Genomic DNA, 19,193 nt, shown 5'->3' with positions numbered 1-19,193 from the left:
GATGAAAGAACCTAATGTCACAAAGCAGCCCTGGATTGCCTCATTTAAATGAGTGAAATAAAGTAGGATTTTCTTAAAGCCACTGTGAATTCTGATCTCTCAGTAGCAGACAACTACAAATCCTGATTCAATACCTTAGTTGAAGAGAAAACACGCTAAGCTAAGCCTTTGCCCCTGGCTGGGATAAAATACCCAGTGAGAGGCTGGCTTTGCTAAAGCAGATTGAAGACAGTAGAATGAAAGTCTGGGGCCAGGAGAACCTGGGAATCACGTGAGTGTGGAAATGCTCAACCTGACAGATCCATTAGGCTTACTCAAAAAAACTGTCATGTCAGAGGTATTATGAAACATGATTATTTCACTGCTATTGATTTGCACATCTCTACTCAGTTCTATTTCACCTTGTCTTCTTCTTTCTGCCTCTTTTCTTTTCTACTACTTGCAATTTTAGTAGAGCACATGGAATCCACAGAAACTTTGGGAGAACCAAGCATGGTAGACCAACAAGAATTTTTATTTATCCAGGAAGAAAGTATTTGTTTTGGAACCCAAAAGCAAATGACAGATTCTCCCTGGGTGCCTCGTTGTCATTTCCCTTAGCACTACTTGGCATATAATGCTTATAAATCTCCTGGGTATTTACTACTGAAACCCTTTCTACAATGTCATTGCTCATTAATAAAATAGTGATCATAGTACCTACATAAAATCAGACAACGTATGTAAGTCTTTTTTTTTTTTTTTGGTACTGGGAATTGAACCCAGAGGTGCTTAACTACTGAGCAACATCCCCAGTCCTTTTTTTTTTTTTTTTGAGACAGGGTCTCACTAAGTTGCTGAGGCTAATCTTGAAGTTGTGATCTTCCTGAGTCAGTCTTCCATGTACGTTGAGTCCTATAACACAAATTTCCAGCTAATAAATGACAACTGTCATCATTACATTTGTGTTAATTCTCCAACTCCCCCAAATAAGAAAAACAAAATCACATACCTTCATCTCGGCAATGTTCCTTCCATGCTTTCAAGCAGGCAGTTAACCCTAACATTTCAACTTGAACTTTCACTGAGTTACTTTTACATGATTTCAGAAAATCTTCCAGGTTCTTTATTCCAGAGACTAAATTCTCTTTCAATTTTTTTTCAATAGAACATGACAGAGCATTCCATTTTTGCTCTTCTTTTTGTTCTTCCTTTTCAAATAACCTCTTCCTATTCTCTCTAGTAATTATTTCAGCCTTGGTCTCCTGCCCAAGAAAAAAGAAACAATATTTTGAAAAAAGTTGGAACTATTCCAAGATGACACTTCATGAGTGGGCCGATATTTGTAAGTGCGTATTGATGATTTTGACCATCTTCCCTTCTTGAATGAGCATTAAAGAAGATTCTTTAAAGCTTTTTTCCCACTGTCTTATTCTAGCTGTTTTATAGGGTCAGTTCAAATGTTAAGCCTTCAACCTATTTTGCGTTGATCTTTGTATACGGTGTAAGATAATGGTCCAATTTAAAGAATCTTCTTTAATGCTCTTAAAATTAAGCCTCTACCAATGAAAAACGTATGACAAATCAAGTTAGTAAGTATAAAGGCTCTCTGTAGGTAACTTCTAATTTTCTAGTTGGTATAGATTATACATAAAAGAGTAAATGTAATGAAATCAAAGTAGCATGACACCACTGCTCTTCTGTATGTCTGTACAGTGGCATATCATACTCTCTCTAGCATGGCCAACCCTCTTCCGTTTCTCCCAAAGCACCTTCCTATCCCTACTGGCTCAAGACATTTCTACCACCAAGCTCTTCCTGACTCTCTCATGTCCAAGTCATGTTATCCTTCCTCTGACCAGGCATCTATCAAAGCTCTCATCAGTGTGTACTGCAGATGTAATTCTACTGTCATACTTCACTAGATTGAGATCCTTGATGGGACTATGCCATAGATGTTGCAGATGCCAAGCACAAAGCATTTAGTCCATAATGTTTGATGATTCCATAAAGAAAAAGATGATGGACAGGAGTGAATAGAAGAACCAACATAGAGACAAACGAATTCCCCTACCTAGATAAATGGTTCCAATTGACTTCAACACCACACAGACTCATTTTTACCTGCTTTTAGCAATCCGATCTATTAATCTACAAAGACAAATTGGAGTATTGTATTGGCAAAGGATTCTAACAACCCTTCCACTGTTCTGGTTAGCCATGGAATTAATATGTAAATGTTTGCCAGAGTGGTGGTGCACACTGGTAATCCCAGTGACTCAGGAGGTTGAGGCAGGAGGATCTCAATTTCAAAGCCAGCTTCAGCAATTTAGCAAGGCCCTAAGGAACTTAGTGAGATTCTTTAAAAAAAAAAAAAAAAAGAGGAATGGGGGGGTTTCTGGGGATGTGATTAAATGCCCCTGGGTTCAACCTTTGGTACAAAAAAAAAATGAAAGAAACATTTGCTTATAATGAAGTCAATTTTAATTGTCATCTCTCTTTAATTATTTAATTCAAATCAACAATATTTGAGCTTTCCCAATCTTTCACCTTCTAAGTGCTCTGTATTATGAGTCCATTCCACATAGTTCAGTCTCAAAAAAATAAGAGTAAGCCATAGTTCCTTGACATACGCAAATCTCATTTAATCTGAGTACCTAGATTATTGTTGGTAGGAGAGTATATTTATAAAATTATAAAGATGTTTTAATTTCTTTGAAATTATTTAATTTTTAATATCAGGGGAAAGGATGAGATCTTTTTTTAGTCTTCATCTCTTATACTGTGTGATGAGAATATTTGCAAATTTACTGTTTTATAACATATCTCAGAAAAGGAAAAGATGATTCATGGTACTCCTAAATAAAAGTAAAAGTTTAATTGAGTGGTCTCACTGATAATAAATTTTGCTATAAAAATGAGAAGGTCATTATCATGAAAAAGAAATAACCATCACAGGAGGGCTTAGTGAGGCTTCTTTTTGACTATTAAAGCAAAAGCTGAAACATTCTCCATATCTGGTTGCATTTTTGAAGCAGTTCAAGGAGAGGCTTCACAAAAGCACTGAGAACATTCTAGAATAGTTCATGGTATTTTTGGCATTATCTTGAATAGAATATAAAAGAGCTGTTTAGATGAATCCTCAAACTGTGGACTGATGTCTGTTGTCACTCCCAATTTGCAAATTAGAAGCATACTGATATGGAAGTTTCTTGATCTTGCCAAAATTTTCCCAAGTAAGTACTCAGAAGTGAGACTGGGGATTGGAGTTGTGGCTCAGTGGTAGAGTGCTTGCCTGGTATGTATGAGGCCCTGGGTTCAATTTTCAGCAGCACATAAAAAGATAAATAAAATAAAGGTATTGTGTCCATCTACAACTAAAAAAAATTTTCAAAGTGAGACTAAAGATTTTTGTTGTTGTTTTCTTTCATTATCTTTTCTTTTCTTTTTTGGGTGGGCTGGGTGGGATCTTCATATGCTTCATTTCTGATAACTTCACAATGCTTGCTTCATTCAATAAAGCACACAGGTGACAAATGTCTTTGCTAGGATTGGTGTTGTTTATCAGGCACTCTCTAATATATTGAAACCTTCAATTCTAGAGGATATCTTTAGTAAAATAAACACTTTACCTAATCTTCACAGAAATAGACTAAATTCTAATGAGTTGCTCATTTTAGTAAAAAAAAAAAAAAGAAGAAGAAAGTAAACCTTTGCCTAAAATCATCAAATCAGTAAATTCAGTTTTAACCAAATTTTCTGTACTTAGATATTATCAAAGATATTGTTAATTTTCACATGATAAGCTATTAGTTTTAAACCAGACATAGGTTTGAATCTTCCTTATTTACTCCATTCTCAGTACGGTCCTCAGTAGAAAAATGACATTCCAAGGAGGAAAACAGTAAGATTGCAGGAATATAATGCACAAAAATGAGGAGATGAATAATTCTAATCTTCCAGCCAAAAAAAGTGGTATATTAACTCATAATTTAACTGCTTTGGAAGAGTGTAGACAGTCTATTAAGCAAAAATGAGCAGACAGTTATTTCTTCCCTATTTTACCACTTATGTAAAAAAAAAAAAAGGTATTGAATGTCATTAACTAATCAACAACTATACTCTTACTGTTACTTCAACATTTCTAAATCCAAACCTTTAGTCACTTGATGTCTTTTATTCTTTTCTACATAAATATATGTTGTTATGTACAGAGGATTGTATATAACATTTTACATGTGGGTTAGACTTTCTTAGCAAGTAAATAGGACATTAAGTAATCAAATGAAAAAAGTCTCACATAAAAATTAACCACCAAAGGATGAACAAACATCAACTTAAGTAAAGTAAAAATCCGTAGAATTTGTCAAAACTTACACGTGTCTTTTTGCTCTTGGGCTCATGACTATCCTTCTTTGGCTTAACACCTTGACTTATGATGAGTTTTGAAGAGACTGATTCTAATGAATTCCCATAAAATCGTTGAAAAAGGTGATACTTTTGCAAGGATCTAAGAACACGAGGATCTCTAGATTTTTCTGAAAAATGAAAGATGAACATGTAATATTGCTATTTTTTTTTCTAGTGGCATTCTTACTAATTCTTCCCACCAGCCCATAGACATGTACTTTTCTTTCTGATATGAGACAGCCTGAATTGAGATTCTCTTAGCAAAAGGAATCAGCTCAAACTACTGTCTCTTCTTCATAGAGTCATTTCCCATCCTACTTACAGAGGTGACAGAGCACTTTTCATGGCCTACTTCCAAAAACAAATATTAGGATACTACCAAAAAATGACACATTTGGGACATTATCTCTCACATGCCTGGGGAATGAGGTTAAAAGAAAGGTAGAAGCAGAATCAAAAAAGAAAACCATGTAAGATAGTCTGACTTCTTGCATCACTCTATGGGAAAAAAAAAATCCTTACTCTGGACCACAGACACAGACCAAGAACTTGGCAGCTAAAGAAAGCTCTCTTCATTCTAAAAACCCAATGTCACAGCAAGGCCCAACAATCAGGGTATGAATTACTCCCATATCCCCTCACCCAAAAAAAGAAACTTCAATGTTCAGTTGAATGGAATAACCACGCTGGTTAATTTCTCTATGTCTGAATCTATATACATCAAGTCAAACCACTTTGAAAGACGTGAATGGTTCATCTAAAGCCTCTCTTCCTATCTTACAGGAATCTTGGTAGCTATTTCTATAAGCAGGCTGATGAGTATTTCATAGGAGCATACTTACTGGGCAATCCCTTAACGTCTTCTGAAAGTAAGTTTTGTCAACTCTAAGGAGGTGGGGGTAAGCATAGAAGTAGATTAAAGGTGAGATGAAGACAAGGAATGAACTGAGGAGACAAGATTCCTAATTCAAGCTCTGCTGATCTACTGGCAGTGGTTCTGTGGCTTCCTTTTGTCGCTTGAACCCCTAAGCACAAAGGCAGGTGGCAATGCTTGTATTTGTTACATGCAGTCCACAGTGAAAGTTGCTGGAAAGACTAGGCCTCACCAGATTTGACTCCACGGAATACACATACCTTTTAAATCACAAACTATCTTTTCTTAAAACCGAGCCCAGGTCTTGAGGAGACAAATGCCATATTTTTGCACCCTCTCCTAAGACACCTACAAACCATCAGGACACAAAATGAGAATTTTTCCATTACCATCCTTCCTGATGTACATCTGAATACTTGTAGACTATTTTAATTTTAACTCATGGCTCATAATGTGAGAATTTTTCACTATAAAATAAAACAACAGAGAGTGAAATCAATTTCAATTTCAATTTATTTCATCCCAGTCCCTGGGCTCACCATCATATTGGCACTTTGTCCTGTCATAATCGTCACTAAGAGGTCTGTGAGAATGCCAATGCACAAGTTCATCAAATTCCTTTTGTTTCACCAGGGAGGTAACGATGGGATCATCACTGTGAACAAACAGAAATACACACATGTTTTAATTGCTTGCCTCCAAATATAACAGCACAGATTTCATTTTGTAATAATTTCTGAAAATCATAGGTTTCTTTCTTCTTCCTGTGATATGATACGAGTGGTAGAATCCAAACAGCAGTTTATAAGAGGCTTAAGAACCCAGAACCACTCCATGTTTCTAACAGTCCCATCCACATCCACAAATATTCATTAAATAAAACATGGGGCTAGAGTGGTGTACTCTAAGATTAAAATCACATACATGTTTACACAGGAGTGATCAAAGGTCTCTTCTCTCTCTGTCTCTCTTTCTCTCTCTCCCCATTTATCTACCTATCTATCTATCTATATAGATATAGGTAGATATAGAGATAGATAGATAGATAGATAGATAGATAGATAGATGTACTGGGGATTGAACCCAGGGGCACTTAACCACTGAGCCACAACCCATCACTTTTATGTTTTATTTTGAGATGTCACTAAGTTGCCTAGGGCCTCCCTAAATTGCTGAGGCTGCTTTGAATTTGGGATCCTCCTGCTTCAGTCTCCCAAGCAGCTGGGATTAGAGATATGTGCCACCATGCCCAGATCATTGAATATTTTGATATTAAATTCATTATATACTACAGCACATATTACATGTAGTGAAATATATTTCAAAGAATCTTTAATAAGTAACTCATCCATTTCATGCAAGTGTTTATTTATATAAAGCTCATTTTGGGCCATCTACCTCTTTAGGAAAGGAAAGTCCTTCAAAATGTCGCCAGTAAACTTATCGATCACATCAGATGACACTGGAATAAAACCCAAATTAGGCAGCTTTTCATTAGAACCATCTGTAAACAAAAATAAATAAATAAAATAAAACAAGGATAGATGTGAAATATTTATACAAGAATATAATATATATATTCTAAAAACTTCACATTAAAAATATTTGTCATTAATCCTATTTACATTTATCAATTTCAGTCCTGCGTATTAAGCTATTTCTCACATTAAAACATTCTGGAACACAGCAGAACAGACAGAAATTAAGCATATTGGTGAATAGGTAGGTAGATGGATGGATGAACAGAGTAATCTGTAGGTATATATATATATATATTTCTTATTTGCAAATATTTTTGCTTTTATTATTCCCCAGTATGAGACAAGGAATCTCAAGATGGAAGTTTCACTCAGATCAAACATGCGCGCGAGTGCGTGCACACACACATACACACACACACACTCTTTTATGAAATGAAATTAAAAAGAAGTAGGAAAAATATAGGTAGTAATGATATATTTTCTATCATTACAGTATTCTCTTGGGTCCTCCTTGATATTATAACCTAACACACACAGAATAGCTAGACAGATGATTGATAGGTAGGTGGATAGATAGATCAGTAGATATCATAGATATCAGATATATCTGGCATCTATTCTGATATATCTACGATAATGGGCTCATGAATGACTTTTTCTATGGCGCCTAGTTCTTAATTCTAGGTACACCGCCATTGCTCTTCCTCTTGCTGTCCCCTGTTCCTGTGATTGCCCTGATACTTTCCTGTCCTAAGCCCCTGCAACCCTGGCTGAGCACTTTTCTACCTACAGCCCAAGTGGAGCAGACCAGAAACACTAAAGACAGCCCTTACCCACAGTCACAACAGGAGTTTATTGATAAATACTTCAATTATCTTGCTCTTCAGTTAAGACACCTCCTGGGTACTTTGTACCTTTCAAGATTTTTAGTGAAATTTACTTGGACTTGCCTTCAATGGAAACCAACTCATGAGCATTTCCTACATTGGTGCTATTCCCTTCTGAATCTTATCTAAGCACTCTCTTACTGGATATTCGTGGGATCAATAAACTACTTGCACTCAATGGTCTTTGTCTGAAGGAACTCATACTGATAGAAGAGTATATTTTTCCCTAAATTATGAAAAATATCCTTCTATCAATATATCCTAAGTATCCTGTGGCTCTCTCTCTCTCTCTCTCTCTCTCTCTCTCTCTATATATATATATATATATATATATATATATATATATACTTTTATTTTATTTATTTATTTTTATGTGGTGCTGAGGATCAAACCCAGGGCCTTGCATGTGCTAGGTGAGCGCTCTACCACTGAGCCACAACACCAGCCCTCTCACACTCCTTTTGAATCATTTTCTTTTACCTGAGGTTCATCACAAAGAAACGTCTTCAGTGATGCTGTGATAATGAATAAATCAATTTTTGTTTTTCTGAAATTGTACCTATTTCTCATTCATTCTTAAATTATATTTTAACAACTACATATAATTCCACTGCATTCTGAATTCTATTATTGTTAAAGGAAAATTTATTAATAGATTAATCTTTTTTCTTTGTAGGTATCACCGGTACTTTAAGATTCTTTATTTTTTACGTTCTACAATTTCACCATGTTGTATCTACCATACATATTTCTAAATATAATATTTAATATTATTAACTATATTCCTCATGTAGTACAATAGATATCTAGAGGTGCATCCTACATAAATGCTAATGTATATCCTTTAAACTACATCTTCCTGTCCCCCAACACAGGAATGTTGGGTGTCTCTTAATCCAGATTTCAAGCATTTTAAACTAGGAGATTTTTTTTTTAGTTAATCCAAATTTCCATACTGCTGAAAATAGAATTTCACATATATCTGGCTCATTTTTTAAATTGGCAACAACACTAATTGCAAACAAAATATAAATCTTCCAAATTATAGTCATTGCATACCACCCTAAACATATGACAATTATTAAAATGTATAATACCAGAAAAGTATGTATATTTGCAGCATTAAGTCAGTGGTACTTTCAAAACATTTTCAGTGAAACAATGCTTATATTTTGAATTAAATTAGGAATCTGTTACCTTTGATTGGTGATGGAGACTTTCTAAGAAACTGAAGTTTTGTTGTCCTCAAAGGAAATGAATTTCCCACATTAAACTTTCTTACCAACTTTGATACAGTGTTCCAGAGATGTTCATAATCCTTCATAATAGCATTTCCCAAATTCAAATGTAGGCCTATATAACAATGAAAAACACTATAGATGCATATATTTTGACTAAATTTATGGAGCTCTAACTATATGTCAAATAGTAATGTTTTCAGTGAGATACATATTAGACCTAGAAGAAAATGGTCACTGGTGTTGACTAAGAGAGCAGATTTTAAAGTTGTTCTTGTTTTTCTATTTGATAAGTGTTAAAATTATAACTATAGTTACTAAGTATAACAGATGGTGAATATTTAATGTTCTTCATTATTCTTTAATGCTTTTAAGATGTTATAGCATACATAACTTTACAGTCAATAAAAATGCATATAGCTATGATTTTGGAGAGATGAAAAATTAGTAAAAGACCACTGAATTTACAGGTAGTCAGTTCATTCCAATGTTAGCAATACAAAGCAACCAAACCCAAGCTGTCAAAAAAGCTTCAGTAGGGCTGGGTTGTAGCTCAGTGGTAGAGCACTTGCCTAACATGCGTGTAGCACTGGGTTCAATCCTTAGCACCACATAAAAATAAATAAATAAACAAAATAAAGGTATTGTCTCCATCCACAACTGAAAATATTTTTTAAAACCTTCAATAAAGCTCAGTTATGGTTCCATGACAATGGTTTTTATTTTTCTTTAACAAAAAAGAAACGTCAGTAGACTTATTCTAAGAAAACTATTTAAAAAAAAAGATATAAAAAATGACACATAACAAATATATAAAAATACTTGTCTTTTAGGAAAAGGGTACTTTTTAAAAAAATCTACTAGCAGAAATCACATTAATTAGAGTAATTTTATTAAGAAATATTATGCATGAACTTAAAGGAAAAATTTAACTGGTAAAATTATCTGGAAATGCCTTATACATAAATACATATTTTTCCCCAAAATACTTTTGGAGTGATATTAAGTGAAATAAATATTTTGAAATTCAATATTCATTCTGATTATCACTAAGTAAAAATTATTTACATAAATGAACAAAGATTAAAAGAAAGGAAAATAATTGCTTTTATATGCTAGAAGTTCAATAAAATTTCTTTGAAGATTTAAAACCTCTGCAATATTTATCTCCGCATGAAAGCTTAATTATCATTATATAGTAAGGTTATACCTTTTACATCCTCATTTTCATAGTAAAATGCAATATTCTTCAACAAAGGCTCATCACTTAAGTCGGAAAGGTGAACTAAATTCAGATTCCAAGATTCGAAAATGTTTATATTACTTAGGATGGAATATTCACACCACCTTTTCTGAAAATGAAAATAAAACCAATTTATTTACAATTTTAATTTTAGCAATAAAGTATGGAATGACTTTATACATTTCTGTAATTCAACTATAAGGCCCGTGGGCAAGACTGTTTCAATTCTTATTAATATATAAGCCCACTCAGGCTGGGTGCTGATGAACGCTTCATTACTTAAAAGATTAAAGCAAAAATTAAATTCAAAACTTCCTTCCAAGTGAATTCAGTACAGTTCTTTATTCCAAATCAAGGAAACCTGTATTCAATTTTCAATATTTTTTCCCTTCCTCTGTGATATGTAGATAGAGTCTCAAAGCTATAGAAATACTTCGGCTTTCAAATATGCCTCTATTCTTACTTAGGTTTTAATGTTTTCCAATTTTACTTTCAGGTCGAAAGACCATTTTAAAAAGCTTTTGATTATTCAGGGATCTAAAATATGCTGAATCCCCTTCAACTCAAAAATTCCCAGGCACCTTGTGCACCCACTGGGTTTAGGCTGGGAGGCTATATTCCCAAAGGGCACAGGCAGAGTGTCTTCACTGATCACACTGAGTTCCTGGTAGAGTGGACCCAAATCAGAACCTAGTAAAGCTTTCAATGAATGACAATTAGCAGTCATTTTCAGATAAACTGAAAGAGGAGACTGAAGCTTCTCTACCCCCACACCCCTTAAAAGCAAAACACAAGTGCGTTGCAAATGGAGACAATTCAGGAACAATTAATTTATCTCTATTGATGTGGAACTTTAACCTAGTGCTGTCCAATAGAAATGAAATATGGGCAAGTTGTCCTTCAAATTTTCAAGAAATTATATTAAAAACAACCTGAAATAAATTATAGTAATTTATTTGATTTAACACATAGATTTAAAATATTATCATGTTAGCATGCAATTAATGATGAAAATATTAACCAACAGTTTGCATGTTTTTCACACTAATTTTATGAAATCTTATATTTATTTTATTATTTATTTATTGGTTCTTGTTATACATGACTGCAGACTAGATTTTGATATAATTACAAGCGTGAAATATATCTTATTCTATTGAGAGTCCCAATCTTCTGGATGTATGACGGTGGGATTCACTGTGTTGTTTTCTTATATGTACATGGAAAAATTATGTCAGATTCATTCTACTGTCTTTTCTTTTCCTATCCTCCCTATCCTTCCTCGTTCCCTATTGTCCAATCTACTGAACTTCCATTCTTCCCCTCACGCTCAACCCCTGCCTTATTGTGGGTTAGTTTCCACATATCAGAGAAAACATTTGGCCTTTGTTTTTTTTTTTTTGGAAATGGCTTACTTGGTTTAGCATGATAGTCTCCAGATTTATTCATTTACTAGCAAATATCATAAAGTCATTCTTTTTATGGCTGAGTAATACTCCACTGTGTATATATGCCATGTTTTCTTTATCCATTCACCTGATGAAGAGCACCTAGGTTCCATAACTTCGCTATCATGAATTGAGCTGCTATAAACATTGATGTGGCTACATCACTGTAATATGCTGATTTTAAGTCTTTGGGGTATATACTCTGGACCAGGATAACTGGGTCAAATAGTGGTTCCATTCCACGGTTGCTGAGGAATCTCAATAGAGAAGTGCAAATTAAATACAACAGACCCTAGTATGGCAGTATGTAAAAACGTGGATGTGTAACCGATGTGATTCTGCAATCTGTATACGGGGAAAAAATGGGAGTTCATAACCCACTTGAATCAAATGTATGAAATATGATATGTCAAGAGCTATGTAATGCTTTGAACAACTAATAATAAAAAATAAATAAATAAATAAATAAATAAATAGGTGACATTTCAATAACCATTTGTGGAAAAAAATATTCCTATTAAATTTCAAGTGTTAAGTTAAATGTAAACAATAAAAGTACAAGAGATAAAAAAAAAACTACACTGGGATTCCATCTTACTCCAGCCAGAATAGCAATTATCAAGAATATAAGTAATAATAAATGTTGGCGAGAATATGGAAAAAAGGGCACACTCAATACATTGCTGGTGAGGCTGAGAATTGGTACGATTCTGATATTTTTTTAAATGTACAACACAGCCTGGTTCTAACCACATAAGTTCAAGGAGGCTGCCCAAAGTTCACGATGAAGATAAAAATATCAAGGGAAGCAGGAACCTTTTACCTATAGTTTAGTTATATCTACAAATAAACCACCAAAAAAGCTGCACACAGCCATAGAACCATGGTTCTCAAAAGTTAGCCTGAGCCTCATCTGGAAGGGTTGTTAAATAAAACACACATTGCTGGGCATCTGACTCAGTAGGTCTCAGGGGAGGCCTAAGACTCTGCACTTCTAAGAAGTTTCCATGTGCTGCTGACACTATTGTACAGGAACCACACTTTGAGAATGACTGCCATGTAGTTTTCCCCCAGATCTCTTTCCCATGATGCCCTAGAGTGAACCAAAGTATTTGAAAGCATCACAGTAATGGGGCCTCACTTCATCCACTTGATACAAGAAGTGCCTCTAGTGTGGCCTCCACTGCCAAGGTCCACAGTAGACCTCCCTGAGCTATCCCACAGATTTTCCCAGTTACTTTTTCCTGAGTTCTCAAAAACATCCTCTATTGTAAAAATCTCAGGGGGTTCCTGAAATTACATTTCAAGCTACAGGATGCTTCCAACAGCAGGGACTATAGAGTATGGGAAAGAAGAGAAGGGAGACTGACCATGGAAAATCCAGACACTACTGCAGAGGTCGTATGTTCGAAGCTGGACAGGGCAGAAGTCCTATCTCATCGTGGCCATTTATTACTTGTGCTTGTGGGTCACTTTCTTTCAGCCCCAATTTTTCAATTTAAAATAAAGAAATACGTATCTAAATGAAGTGATACAAATAAAGGACACACATGTGGAGCAAGTGCAGAATAAATAGCGGTGTTGTTATCACTTCCAGCAATCCAGGTCATCCCAATTAAAGACTGATATTTCTATCACATAAGTTAGAAAGCATGTTCTTCAGGGCCATCTTAAAACCATCCCAAATTTATAGAATTTTACAATGTCATTTTTGCCTAATTCTTTCAAATGCATTTTTAAACAACTACATAGAACATTCTTCATAAAAGACAACTTTAAGTTAATTTTTTGTTATTTACCTGTAAATCAATACCACAAGTATTACATTCATACCCTTTGGTAGTTAAGTACGCATAACTTAATCACTATAACTTCAACAAAATAAAGTTAAATATTTCTGAGAAATGGATTTACAACAAAAGCTACAGCATAATAATACTGATGCTATAATGTCTTATTTTACACATAGTATCACCAGGTTTACTATATTAACCTAAAGGGATTTAGGTTAAAATGTCTAAAGTAAATTAAATAGGAGCTAGAAATGGAATCTTCCTAACCCTCTTTTAATGAACCATAGACTACAGCCTCCTGATAGACTATCAAAATACTTAGAGGAAAGTTCTGCAATGGGATTTGGAATACAGGTATGTATTTCCTCATATAAACATCAACAGAAATCGCATGGTGCTATGGTCACACCATCTAATATTTACTGCATCCCAAAACTCTTTAAAAAGTTTTTAATTAAAACAATTATGAGTGTTCAAACACTTAAAATATTCAATAAATGTGTTTTTCTATACTTGACCTTCAATTACTGACCTTATATCCACATGGTGCTAATATAATAAATGCAATCTATGCACTACCCAGAAAAATTAGTCCAAATCAATTCCTTTTTAATCATGGTCAGTTTCCTTCATGAATCTCCTGTATACCTCACATGCCAGTCTTTGATGCAAAGCATTTATGCAAGTGCCATCCTTGTTTCGGTAAGAAAGGGGTGCCCACCACTCAGTCTGGCTGTGCTCAAGTGTACATCACTCTTCAGTGTTCCACACAAGCAACATAACCAGATCCACCAATGGTCAAAGGCCACTTCCTTAGACCCTAACACCATCAATATCTTTACATGACTAAGGTAATAGACACACAATGTCCTCAAATCTGCTGTTTTGCCTCTACAATGTTCTGTCTACACTGCAAGGCAGGGATTTTTTTTAAATAAAAGTGCCCTTGATCTGCTTGAAACCAACCCCTTGATTCTCAGTGCTTATGACCAAGTGATATGGCCACTCTCTTATCAGGCCCTACAGGATCCCCTCTGACTTGCCTTTTACCTGCCTCTTCTGCTTCAACCCTCATTCTCTCTATTCCTATTAAAAGAGTTGGATCTTAACTCCCTGATCATATCATCCTCAGGACAATCACACATGCTGCTGATTCTCTCTGAATCCAGTTTTCCTTATTTCCCCATCCTGCTAACTCCTATCCATCCTTCAGGACTTGGTTCACTTTACTTCTTAAGCAAAACCATCCCTTGCAAAACTGGGTTGGATCTTCATATTATCAGATTGTAAAACATCCTACAGTTCCTCCTTCATAGCAATTGTTAAAAACTCGTTATCTGTCTTCTTTGCAAAATGTAGTTCTAATAAAGAGTTGGAGTGGGACAGGTAAGTTTTTTTTTCTTAACCTATCCCAAGATAAGCATGATACATATGCTCTAGGTAAATGTTTGTGGATTGGCTTCTAATTAATTGATTGGGTATAGAACACTTTTCTTGAACATATTGACTACATGTATCAATATCCTTAAAAATGTCCATATTATTTATTCTACTTAATTTCATTTTGGGTATCAAGCCAAAGTGAATACTCAAGTTAAAAGGAAAAAGCTCATACAATAACAGCATTTGTAGCATAAGTATCAAAGTCTTTTTAACATTACATAATAGAGAAATGAGTAAGTAGACCATTAAAAGATAACTAGTATTCACAAAAAAAAATAATGCTAACTAGGGGCTGGGGTTGTAGCACAGTGGTTGAGTGCTTACCTAGCAGAGGGGAGGCACTGGCTTTGATCCTCAGCACCACATAAAAATAAATAAAATAAAGATATTGTGTCCATCTAAAACTATATATATTATTTATGTATAATATATATGTATAATAACATACATATGTATATATATATATAATGCTAACCAGTGATGTGAAAAAAATATATATGTTTGTATTTATATATAAGGAAAAAATTATGTGCATGTGTGTGTTTGTGTGCACATGTGTGTGTGGTTCCAATGCAAAAAAAAACAACAGAAAAATCCATGCATTTGAACTCAAAAAGAATAAACCAAAATATTAACAATTGCCAGCAATGATCTGAGTGGTGGGTCTCTAGGGAAGTTTTCTTTTGCTTTTTCTTTCTATCTTCCTGAAGTCTTTATTTTCTATTTTCCTGAAGCCAGCTATCATCTCTAATGGACCCCAAAGTATTACATTGGTTTCTTCTGTTCCTTTTTAGAGTAGAAGGCATGGTCACCAACAATCTCCTACAGTGGATGATATAAAAACCTGATCTTGAAAGATATTTGAAGAAGGAAAGATAGAAAAGACTTTTTACTTTGGATATATATCATGACATTTTGTTATTACTGCCAAATGCAGTTGTTGAAACTATATAAGTGATTGATTTAAGCAATCAAACCTTTAAAGCCCCAAAGGGCCAATACTGTGCACCTATAAATCTGTTTTAAATATGATTGTGGTTTTTAATCCACCAAACAGGGGGAAACAAAAGAACAACAAACTAATAAAAGAGTATATTTACCATTTTCAAAAAGGGCTGAGTGCCTTTAATCCAATGGGAAGTGATAAATCTGGAACGTGCTCTTTGAGAAAGAGGCAAGTGGAGAAGAAACACCACACTGAGACAATGCAGTCTACACAAATCTTTCGCCTCCTTCAGGGTTAAGCAATGATCTTTCACCTAAATAAAATAGAGATGGTAAACCAGAGAACAGCAGCCTACAAAAAACTGCATCCTAAACATGCAGAACCACAATAGCTAGGAGCCACACTCTTTTGTGCAGGAATTAAAGCATTACCGCATTCTTCACTCTGCATGCCAAGACAGTACTTTCCTTAATGAACTTGACTGCATTTATGCATATTTGAGATAAAGTAAAAAGGAAGTTTCTAGCTTAATAGCTATTTAAGTAAGACATTTTTCAGGATTTTCAGTTAAGCTGGTCTTCACATGAGCTGATCAAGCTATGAAAAAAGTCAAGAACCCACAGGACTCTGTATGGATGGAGCCACATCTTAATTGGTCTAATTGCCCAAAGCATCATAGGTTAAAAGTAATATTGCAAGTTACCAGGGTGAGGACACCACATAGCACCTCAACATGCCCAATGACAACAAGGGTAAGGAAGTGGACACCAAGGGACAATACGTCTTTATTATCCTCAAACGTTTGCATGGTTGAAAGGGAAGCAAGAGTAAGACTCCATCAGGGCACCTCCAGAGGGCCAAATAGGGTCCAATGGTTGGAAGTTCCACAAAGGTCAATTTGACTTACTACTATTTTTTATGAGAATGATTTCAAATAGCATGCTGAATCATGGAGACATGTTTCACTAAGTGCATATTTAAAGAGATATTGAGCCGGGCACTACAGCGCATGCCTGAAATCCCAGCTGCTCAGGATGCTGAGGCAGGAAGATTGCAAGTTCAAAGCCAAGCGCAGCAACTTGGTGAGGCACTAAGCAAATTAGCAAAACCCTGTCTCTAAATAAAAAAAGAAAGGGCTGGGGATGAGGCTCCGGGGTTAAGCACCTCTGGGTTCAATTCCTGATACTAAAAAAGAGAGAGAGATTGAAAACAAAATAAACACAATGCTGAGGAAAAGATAATGATCGTGGTACACTTCTGAAATTGTGGAAGATAGAGGTAAAACTTCATTTTTTCCTTAACAAGGATTTTTAGTTAAAAACACCCCTGTACTAAGATTATATCAAAATAGCCAGTGTATATGTGGCTATGTGATGTGTATGCGTATGTGTGTGTGCATAAAAGAGTACATATATGTAGAGATGAATGTTTAGATGTAGAGGAAATCCAGGCTGGACCACAGATTGTTGACCTTACCAGCCATAAATAATTAAAGAACTGTAGTACCTCTTCAGTTAGAATGACATCAAAACAACACAGGAGGCATGTTCTTTCAGGACTGTGATATTATGGAATTTGCGCAAGACAAGCCTGAATTTAATTCATGTGGCTATTTAACTCCTTTGGCTTGAGGAATGTTATCTGGAATACCTGAAACTTAGTCCGTGTTCCCATATGTGAAATAGAAATAATAATGCCTGCTTTGAAAAGCTGTTGTAAGGATTATTGGCATGATGAATACAGATTCCAAAACATGGCAGCAGAGCAGGATTCCACCATGCGATAACACCCCTTCTTGTTTCCTCCCACTACCTGATTTAGACTAAATATGAACTAGGTAAAACATCTGTACAGTAAAACATTAAATCACAGAGCAACACAGCAGATGTTTCTTTATGGATATAAGTTCTACTGCTGTTCCTCTAGTTGAAGCTTATATAAATAAGGGGAAAACATGAGTAAACATGAGAATCAAATGGAGGAAATGGTGGATGAACATTACAGAACATCAAAGGGGAATGCATTAAAGCTGTCCATGTTCATATAGGTAAGAATAATTAATATTGTGCAAATATCCATGCTACACAAAGCAATACATATTCATAGCAATTCCTATCAAAATTCCAGCATCATATTTCATTCCTTGTTTTACCAGGAGAGGTAAAACAAGCATACCTTGTGGATCAGTGGTAGAACGCTTGCCTCGCATGTGTGAGGCTCTGGGTTCGATTCTCAGCACCGCATATAAATAAATAAATTAATTAAATAAAGGTCCATCAACATCTAATAAATACTAAAAAAAAAAAAAAAAAGAAGAAGAAGCACACCTGTTGGATGTCACTTACCTGACCAGAGGAGGACTTCTTTCTGTTTTCTAAAAAGCAATGATACATTCCTAAAGACAGCGAACATGAAGTAACACAGAGGACACGTCGAATGTCAGATCCTTCGGGCCAGATTTGCTTCAGCAGAGACATAGTCTCACAGGCCTGTCACAGAAGCAAAATGTAACTTGTGATTGCATTTAGATTTCTAAATGAATATGTTTATCCATAAGTGATCTTACTAGGATAAACCATACAGAAAAAAAAAAAACGGATAAATAGGACTATAAAACTATAAATGTAAAACTATAATTGTTTCTATTAAAACACTACAAACAAAATTTTAAGTGGGAAAATAATTTCAATGAAATCATTAAAATGCAGATGTAAAGAATGAGGCCCAGGACAGCCCCGCTGACACCTGTAGAGCCCACACTGGGTCTGAGCTGCATCTTTGAACACATCGCCCAATGCCACTGACTGGGCCCCCCAATCCAACCTGACACTCCATCGCTGAAAGCAGATGCCTCCATCTTGGGACACCTTCGTTGTTACCTATAGTTGTGGTGAATCCCAGCTTAGAACACCAGCTGGGCAGGTATCCATAGTCCCCAGCTGCTAACCCCGCACAGTGACTGCCCAATACAAAATAACTCTCCAAGACAGGTTTGCAGCCCCTAGAGTACAACCCATAAGACCTCCTGAAAGAAAGGTCCCTGATCAGGAATAGAAAGGGAGTGGGTGAGTGTACAGTTTAGAGAATAAATTAGAGACAAGGAACTCTGAGGTCTATCAGTGATATAAGGAGATAAGACCAGGTGCCCACATCACACAAGCGGTCCCCAAAGGAGATCCCTGGGATGCAATCTCTTCTCAGGGATCAGCTGGTGCCACACCCACTTCCAGGTGCTCTGCACCCAAGACCAACCCTCCCAGCCTGGAAACCTTCACATATGTGTTGTGAGATACCAGCTCACAACAGATGGCCCCGCCTATTGGATGAAAAGGGAAGCAGGAAACATACTGATCTCCAACTAAAACAATCCTTGTTTCTTCCTTTAAGAGTTTTTTTTTTCCTCCCTCTCTATTCTGCCGCCCTCACATCCCAACATTGGTGAAACCAAGTA

At 35.5% G+C, this 19,193-nt stretch overlaps 1 protein-coding gene across 4 annotated transcripts in view; it reads right to left on the bottom strand.

Annotated features, from left to right (window-relative positions):
* The window catches only part of Ddx60 (DExD/H-box helicase 60), a 100,637-nt gene that overhangs the window by 60,516 nt on the left and 20,928 nt on the right, over positions 1-19,193 (bottom strand). For all 4 annotated transcript variants that reach the window (XM_046447873.2, XM_046447874.2, XM_046447871.2 and 1 more), the window contains 8 exons: positions 18,088-18,231; positions 15,897-16,055; positions 10,080-10,221; positions 8,829-8,984; positions 6,662-6,767; positions 5,803-5,918; positions 4,357-4,517; positions 992-1,244 (listed from right to left, as the gene is read on the bottom strand). In XM_046447873.2, the coding sequence (XP_046303829.1) occupies positions 992-1,244; positions 4,357-4,517; positions 5,803-5,918; positions 6,662-6,767; positions 8,829-8,984; positions 10,080-10,221; positions 15,897-16,055; positions 18,088-18,231 (1,237 nt within the window). The remainder of the gene's footprint in view (positions 1-991; positions 1,245-4,356; positions 4,518-5,802; positions 5,919-6,661; positions 6,768-8,828; positions 8,985-10,079; positions 10,222-15,896; positions 16,056-18,087; positions 18,232-19,193) is intronic.

Source organism: Marmota monax, unplaced genomic scaffold, assembly GCF_021218885.2.
Source record: "Marmota monax isolate L192 unplaced genomic scaffold, Marmota_monax_Labrador192_F-V1.1 WCK01_AAM20220418_F8-fsc00040, whole genome shotgun sequence".
In the NCBI taxonomy this organism is placed as follows: Eukaryota; Metazoa; Chordata; class Mammalia; order Rodentia; family Sciuridae; genus Marmota; species Marmota monax.
This window is presented reverse-complemented; position numbering and strand designations above follow the sequence as displayed.